General features: G+C 36.9%; 3 protein-coding genes across 3 annotated transcripts; 2 read left to right on the top strand and 1 right to left on the bottom strand.

Annotated features, from left to right (window-relative positions):
* The first annotated feature begins 359 nt into the window (after window positions 1–359).
* On the top strand, window positions 360–1,490 carry LOC112701689 (protein MAIN-LIKE 1-like). Its single transcript, XM_025752418.1, has 3 exons — window positions 360–397; window positions 825–1,365; window positions 1,455–1,490. The coding sequence occupies exons 1-3, from the start codon at window positions 360–362 to the stop codon at window positions 1,488–1,490; spliced, it is 615 nt and encodes a 204-aa protein (XP_025608203.1).
* A 2,853-nt stretch (window positions 1,491–4,343) lies between these two features.
* On the top strand, window positions 4,344–5,412 carry LOC112703672 (dynein light chain 1, cytoplasmic). The gene is made up of 3 exons (XM_025755227.3): window positions 4,344–4,629; window positions 4,750–4,938; window positions 5,016–5,412. The coding sequence occupies exons 2-3, from the start codon at window positions 4,801–4,803 to the stop codon at window positions 5,181–5,183; spliced, it is 306 nt and encodes a 101-aa protein (XP_025611012.1). The 5' UTR covers window positions 4,344–4,629; window positions 4,750–4,800; the 3' UTR covers window positions 5,184–5,412.
* A 459-nt stretch (window positions 5,413–5,871) lies between these two features.
* Window positions 5,872–7,641, bottom strand: LOC112701688 (glyoxylate/hydroxypyruvate/pyruvate reductase 2KGR). Its single transcript, XM_029288182.2, has 2 exons — window positions 7,068–7,641; window positions 5,872–6,726 (listed from the first exon to the last, which is right to left on the bottom strand). Exons 1-2 carry the CDS (start codon window positions 7,503–7,505, stop codon window positions 6,208–6,210), a joined length of 957 nt encoding a protein of 318 aa, XP_029144015.2. The 5' UTR covers window positions 7,506–7,641; the 3' UTR covers window positions 5,872–6,207.
* Between the last annotated feature and the right edge of the window lie 312 nt (window positions 7,642–7,953).

Raw genomic sequence — 7,953 nt, 5'->3', positions numbered from 1 at the left:
CACGGTTTCTAAACATGCATAAACCGTGGGAGGTCACCACGGAATAGGAGCAAATTTATTTATATGTAAACCGTAGTAGGTCACCACGGTTTACGAAGAGAAATTGGCGTGCATAAACCGTGGGGAGTCACCACGGTTTATGAGGAAATATTGTTGAACGTAAAACCCGGTAACCCACCGCGGTTTACGTGTGTCTACATATATAAGTAATCCGCTGAAGGCAGGGACGGATTCATTAGGGACATCAAGAAAGATAGGAGGTTGGTGGGTTGTAGAGAGAATTTGGAAAAAGTTTGGAGGTGTGAAGGAGAAGTGGGTAGTGGGGCCAATGGAGGATGAGGATTGATTGTACCGACTAAATGGCATCGCTCACGTGGCAGGATATATCGACGAAGAGGTTAGTTACTATTATTGTTATTATTATTGTTATTAAATTTAATTCTAATATAGCAATTGATATTATTAGGAATATTGCTAGTAAAAATATTTTATTACATTTATTTGTTTTGTGATTCTGATTAATATTATTTACATAAATATTAATATTATTATCGGTACTGTTAGTAATGCATATTTTATTATGCTTATTTATCTTCTTAGTGTGGTTAATAGTATTTTTGTACAATATTTTATTATAAATATTAATATTTTATTCAAAGATATTTTTTTCTGTATTTATATTATTAATTTGTTGTAATGAGTGCATAGTTTTCTTAGCTTCAGTATTTAATACACAAATAGAGAATCAATGAATTTAATGTGAGCAGTCTAATAAATTTTACGAAAATTATGTTTGTTGTTGTTTGTAATGGTTGTATGTTAAGGGATTTTGTTATCGACGTTTTGCAGCCTAGTAGGGTTATTACCGCCGTTAGGCGGCAGCAGAATATGCCCTTACATGACCGGATTATACCGTATCTGGAGACTGCGGGCTTGTATCATCTTGCTAGGCTAAACAGTCAGTGCTTCTGGGTTGATGAGTCTCTGCTTAGCGCATTTATTGAGCGGTGGCGTCCGGAGACCCACACGTTCCATATGCCGTTTGGTGAGTGCACCATTACTTTACAGGATGTTGCGTATCAGCTGGGTTTGCCGATTGATGGTGCACCCGTTAGTGGGTGCTTGACTGAGTTTGAGAATCTGATGGAACACAGTAGACCAGCATGGGTGTGGTTCCGGGAGTTGTTCGGGGAGTTACCTCCACAGAGTAAAGTGAAGCAGATGACAGTGTGCTACACATGGTTCCACGAGAGGTTTCGAGTTCTCCCTGCAGATGCTACTGATGAGACCGTGCGTGTATACGCACGCGCTTATATCCTGATGCTGTTGTCGTCTCAGCTGTTTGCGGACAAGAATGCAAACAGGGTACACCTTCGCTGGTTGCCTTATTTGGCATCATTGGATGACTTGGGCAGATATAGCTGGGGCTCCGCTGCACTAGCCTGGTTGTATAGGTGTCTTTGTCGTGGTACAAACAGAAACGTCGTTAACTTGGCTGGGCCGCTACAGCTACTACAGTCTTGGATTTTCTGGAGGTTTCCCACTTTGAGTCCCCTTTCGTGCACGAAGCGCTACACGAATCAACCAAGTACAACCCTTACCGAATTCCTTGAATTTTCCATGATATTTCAAATGATCCAATTCGATGACTCTGTACTCAACACCTCGCCGGATGCTATAGTCCTTCACACTGAGCACAGCTTCATCTTTACTCTGGAACGATTGCCCAATCTCAAATTCTGTAGAAGATCTACCCACTCTGTTACCACTGTCTTCCTGTTGACCAAGAGCTTCGAAGTTTAGTGTGGAGAAGTGTGGAGGGTATTGATGAGAACCAGAACTCGAAGGCCGATGCTGCGCATGTGGATCGCCGCCTGTGTTTTCGTCGCTGTCACCATCGATATGAACAGGCTCCTGGTCAGACTCATCGTCACGCATTGCATTCTCTACTTGATCAGGTCCACCAAATTCTTCGATATAAGGTACGAGGCCACTACCGGTGCCCACAACGTTGGGAGGCTCAATGACTGCTGCATGCTCCAAAGGGACAGAACCAACAACCTCTGTTTGGTCTAAATCAGCCGCAAAAGAAGGTGATTGAACCGGCGGAAGATACAGTCTGACCGCAGGCATCGAACTAGATGCACCACCCGCGGAAGCTGGGCAAGGAACTGGAGCGGATGCCCCAGAACTATCGACACCAACCTCCAACTTCGCGAACAACTCATGGATTATGATCTCCGGAAAACTCCTTACACAGTAGAACAGAACCCTAATATCTTCATCAGCCTTAACTGCAAAGGTTTCATACTGAACACCGGTCGAGACAACCGCCATGGGAATCTTGTAGAATAGTTTCTTCACCCACTTGCAACCCAACACGCCAAGCTTCTCCAAGATGTTGTTCTTCAAGTCTGACAAACTCATCGACGAACTGATAAAAATACTTAGTGGTTCTCTGTCGGTGAACTTCACACCTTGGCTTTTGCTTTTTTTATTTTTCCAGAGCAATGCACCAGAGCAAGAAAGCTCTCTTCCTCACTAGCCATTGTGAGAATGATCTCTTATGGTGCTTGAATCACCCACATATATATAGAATTCTCGTCATAGTAAACCGTGGAAACCTACTAGGTTTTCTGCCCATTATTCTACATAAACCGTGGTAACCCACGGGGTTTTATGTGATTAAAAGTTTCTTCATAAACCGTGGTGACTCCCCACGGTTTATGCTTGCCAAATTTCCTTCGTAACCCGTGGTGACCTATCACGGTTTACTCTTACAAATTTTTGCTCCTAATCCGTGGTGACCTCCCACGGTTTATGTATGTTTAGAAACCGTGGTGGGTTGCCACGGATTACATATAAATCATGTTTTGCACATAAACGTAACAACAAATAGATTTGCACATTTAAGTAAAGAAATCCCTTTTTAATTTATTTAAGTAAATTGCCCACAAAGACTATAAATCACTTTATTAGTATTTTATGAATATTTAGCCTTACAATTTTTTTTTTGGTGTTTAATTTTTCTATAGTTGCAAACTATACCAACATCAAAAGATTTTACAGAAAACTTTTCATCTTCAAAAAATACATCCAAACCGCTTCATCCTTAGTACTTACATTTAAAATCACTTGTTGCAATAAAAATTATAAGGAAAAGTATACGTTACCAAGAAGGAGTCTGCCAACTATTACCAACACGTGATAAATTAGGATTAAACCATGATTAACTTAGATGTGGCTTTATTTAGTAGATGGGCTTCATGTCCAGCCCAACTCAAGTTGGCAGATTTTGGCAGATAAAAAATTGGTAACGTAGCACTACTGAAATTATAAATTTTACGGTATTTATTTTTCCACTCAAAAAATCGTCTAGTCTATTTTAAATCAGTTTTAAATTATTTCATTTCAAAAACCGCAACTATAAAATTAGATTTTAGAGATATCATACAACTTTAAAATTTGTTCTCTAAATTGTACTTCAACAAAAGGGAGTCACTCAAATAAAAATTTAATAATTAAAATTTAACATATATAACTAATTAAATTGTGTTATTTTTGTCAAAATTAAATTAGACAAATTAATTTGACTAAAAAATGGTGAATCAAATTTTGAACTGGTCTAAATTAATATTATTTTTATAAAAAATAACTACAATATCCTATTACAAAAAATGACTAAAATATTTTTATTATATATATTAATTTTAAAAATCCTAAATTTTAGTCCTTTATTTTTTTATCTTAAGATTAGGATTTAAAATTTTTAAAATTAATATATATATATATAATAAAAATATTTTAATTATTTTCTATAATAAGAGTATTGTAGTATTTTTATTAAAAAAATAATATTAATTTAGATTAATTTAAAAACTAATTTATAATTTTTTTGATTAAATCAATTTATTATTTAGTCTAATTTTAATAAAAATAATATAATTTAATTAATTATATATATTAAATTTTAATTATTAAAAAATATTTTTTAAAAGAGACGTTTTAAACGTTTTTATCTAAATAACATAATGAGTCATCATAAATTTTATATGATCAAATAACATTTATTACACAGAAAAATAAAAAAGCAATCATATAAGGCATACTCATCCAAGTTATGATGGGTATGACCACCGTCACTGCCTCCACCACTGCCACCAAGGTCGAGGAGAATAACTTTCTACCTACGATTTGATTTCCAGGACTTTTTTGTTTTTTTTGGTTAATTATTTCTAGAGCCTTTGATTCTGTATGGTGTAATAAATAAATAAGTAAATAAATCTCATATTAATATCTTAGGATTTTATATACCAATGTTTGTCTTGCTAGTATACTTTTGTGTGATGTGTGAACAGTGATTAGTTTCTTCTAGATTCACAGCTGAAGCAAGTTCCACCACGTGTCGGTGGTGCTTCAGCCAAAGCATTTTCAATTTGACAGCATTCCTTTTATTATTGGCCTCACCAGCTTTATCCCTTGCTTTTCTTTAACAAAAATACTAATAATCTTGGGCATCAATATCCTCATAATATTCATCCCATAACTCATCATTGAGATAGTTACTGATGCTCATTTATAGAGTACAGCTAAAAAACTCTCCAAGCAACGAAAGATAACGACACAAACGTAGGACTTCGTGCCAACTCTATAATTTTGTTTATTTTTATATATTCTCTCTATCTCCGAATGGAACCCTGCTCTTTTTATAGCCTTTACCAGTTCTGCTTCTCTTTCTGCTTTCACTAGACCGCCTTTGAATTGAAGATCAGATAAGGTTTCGGTTTCGGTTGTGACAACATGTTGGAAGGTAAAGCCTTGATAGAGGACACTGACATGCCAACCAAGATGCAGATCCAAGCTATGGCAGCTGCTTCTCAAGCTCTTGATCTCTATGATGTTGTTGATTGCAAATCCATTGCTGCCCACATAAAAAAGGTAACATCTTTCATTGTAAGAAACGTTCGTTTTGGTTTTGTGATTGAATATTATTATTATTATGGTTTTGTTTGCAGGAGTTTGATACAAGATATGGAAGTGGATGGCAATGTGTGGTGGGTTCAAGTTTTGGGTGTTTTTTCACTCATTCCAAGGGTACTTTCATATACTTCACTCTGGAGACTCTTAATTTCCTTATCTTCAAAGGAGTTGCTTCTTCTTCTCCTCCTTCTACTCCTAGCTGATTAGTGCAGCAGTTTCTAGAGAGTGCACTTCTTTGTTTTGTGTCTTTCTTTTCTTCCTTCATTCCATGTGAAAACAAGGAATGGAGAAGAAAAACAAAGCTTTTGTTATAAAGAAAATATAAGCAGTGCTTGATTATGTAAATATGATGAATAGTTTGCCTATTTAATGCTGACGCTTTGTTAAGAGTAGGATACTGAATGATATGATGGAATTCTGGATATTCTTTAATTTGGCCCTTTATTTTTTTTCATCCCCACGTCCACATGTTTATCCGGTGTTAGACTTAGACGTGCTCATCTAAGATTAGATAAGAAACGGGGCATTTGTTGACTTGAGTCAACTGAATCAAAGGTGAAGGAATTGATGATGCTTGAAGGATCAAAGGATGAGAAAATTAGGAGGCGAAATAAAAGATCGAGAATATCATATTTCGAGACTCTTTATCGCTTTCCTTTCATAGATGAGGCTATCATATGTGTCTATCAACACTTTCGCTTTTTCCTTTAGAACTTTAAAGTCATGATATTCAATACTTAAACTCGCATAAAGTAAATACGCAGCTGGAATTTTTTTTTTTACTTTCTAAATTTCATTTGAAAAAAAAATTACTCTAAGCGTCCATATCATTTCTACTGGAACTAAGCATATAGCATCTCCAATAATTACTCACACTTAACAATCATAGTAGGAACTAGGAAGTACAAGGTATCTCTTCCATAACAAATATAATCTAATTTCGCGTTTCTAACAACCTGTGAGGATGTGACTCAAAGCAAAATGCACATCTTAGTATTGCGCATTTCTCACTCGCTAGTCGCTACTACTGGGGAGTGGATCCTCTCCAGTGGGAAAAAAACTGGAGAGTACCCTCCAAGAATTTTCGCTGCGGAAGAAGTCATAGGGAAGTATCCTTCAAGTTCAAGTTCACAAAGTACCCCAAATCATGCAACTTCTTTATTGCAACAAAGAATGAAATACAAGGACAAAACTAAACTGATGCTAAATGAAACCATAAGCTAGTGATCAAGTTACTGGAGTCAATAGTGGCTTATTCTGGAAGTGTGCCTCTAAGTTAGCAATGACAAGGTCTGCCATGGCATCGCAAGTTTCGACGGTGTCGCTTCCAATGTGAGGGACGAGGACGACATTGTCAAGCCTCAAGAGCTCCTCAGGCACATGTGGCTCATTCTCATACACATCAAGACCAGCCCCAGCAAGTCTTCCTTCCGTCAAGGCGGACACAAGTTCAGCTTCATCGACGTGTTGGCCTCTCCCAATGTTGATTAGAATTCCTTTTGGTCCCAATGCATCAATAACTTTACGATTCACGATGTGATGAGTTTCTTGAGTGAGGGCACACGCTACAATGAGTATTTGAGAGTTAGCTGCTAAATCAAGGATGTTAGAGTAGAACTTATACCCTGTGTCTGGTTTTTCGGACCTGGAGTGGTAACTAACTGGGCACCCAAAAGCTGCGGCTCTTTTAGCTATTGCAGAACCAATCCTCCCAAGTCCAACAATTCCAACTGTTTTACCACTAAACTGAAATATCAAAGAGGCATCAACATTACTATGGTTTAATTGTAAGTCAATTTGGTTCCTCAAATTAGTTCTAAAAGATACAACAATAAATAGTTACATGTTACAAAAAAACCAGACATATCTTTCAGAAATTATTTTGACTATTAAGTATTAAGGTGACTACTCATCTGAAGTTGTTAAACACAATAACTATTAGATAATTTGATATGATTGACTAAATATTAATCTTCAAGAAAACTATATGTGAGTGTTCGTCCGGTATTAACCTATATTACTATTCTCATAAAGAAAAATGGCATTATTGACTGTTGAGCATTATATCAAACACATGGAAGGCAAACCTTTGAAGTCAAATAAAAGTCTGATTTTGACCAGGAGTGGTTTCGGACAAAGGAATCACAAGCGCAGATTCTCCGGGAGACGGATAAGGCAAGGGCAATGGCGAGGTCGGCGACGTCGTCGGTGAGGACGTCGGGGGTGTTGGCGACGCGGATGCCTCTCTGCTTGCATTTGGGGAGGTCAATCTTGTCCAGTCCAACACTGTAAGTGCAGACAATCTCGAGCTTGGGGAGGGAGTCGATCATGGTGGCGTCAGCACCCAATTTGGTGTTGCCGACGAGTGCGCGAATGGAATTGGAGTGTGCTTTGGAGAAGGCGGCGAGGGAGGGGTAGTTCCAGAGCCTGAAGAGGTTGAAGCGTTTTGCCAGTTGCTCTTCCAGGTAGGGGTGCATTTGGTTCGTCATCACCACTCCCATGGATTCCATTCTAGCTACTTCCATCGTCGAGGGAGAGAGAGAGAGAGGCTTAGTCCCCCTTCTTAGCCAGTAAATCGCACTTAACCTAGATTCACTCACTAAAATCAATTAATCGAATGGATCTATTTTAACTCTTTTTCATTTAATTTCCTTTTTTGTTTTTTAACTCTAATTATATCCAGGCCCATAATCAAAATGGTATCACTCATGCATCAATATATTTCTGTCATCTGTCAAATGGATCTAATATAAACTCTTTTTTCCTTTTTTCAACTCGAATTAAATAACAATGAGTATTACTTATACATTCTTATACCTATATTTAATATTTAAGGTATATTTTTTTTATATTTTATATTAAAATAATTGATAAATAATGAGAAAAGATAAATTTTGATGAATAATGCTATGCATTGTTATTCAAACCACTTATATGTTGTTAATTCTAATTCTAATATTAAAACACACCTTT

Source organism: Arachis hypogaea, chromosome 7 (genome assembly GCF_003086295.3).
Source record: "Arachis hypogaea cultivar Tifrunner chromosome 7, arahy.Tifrunner.gnm2.J5K5, whole genome shotgun sequence".
Classification (NCBI taxonomy): Eukaryota; Viridiplantae; Streptophyta; class Magnoliopsida; order Fabales; family Fabaceae; genus Arachis; species Arachis hypogaea.
Note: the sequence above shows the minus strand (reverse complement) of the source record. Positions and strands in the feature narration are given on the sequence as shown.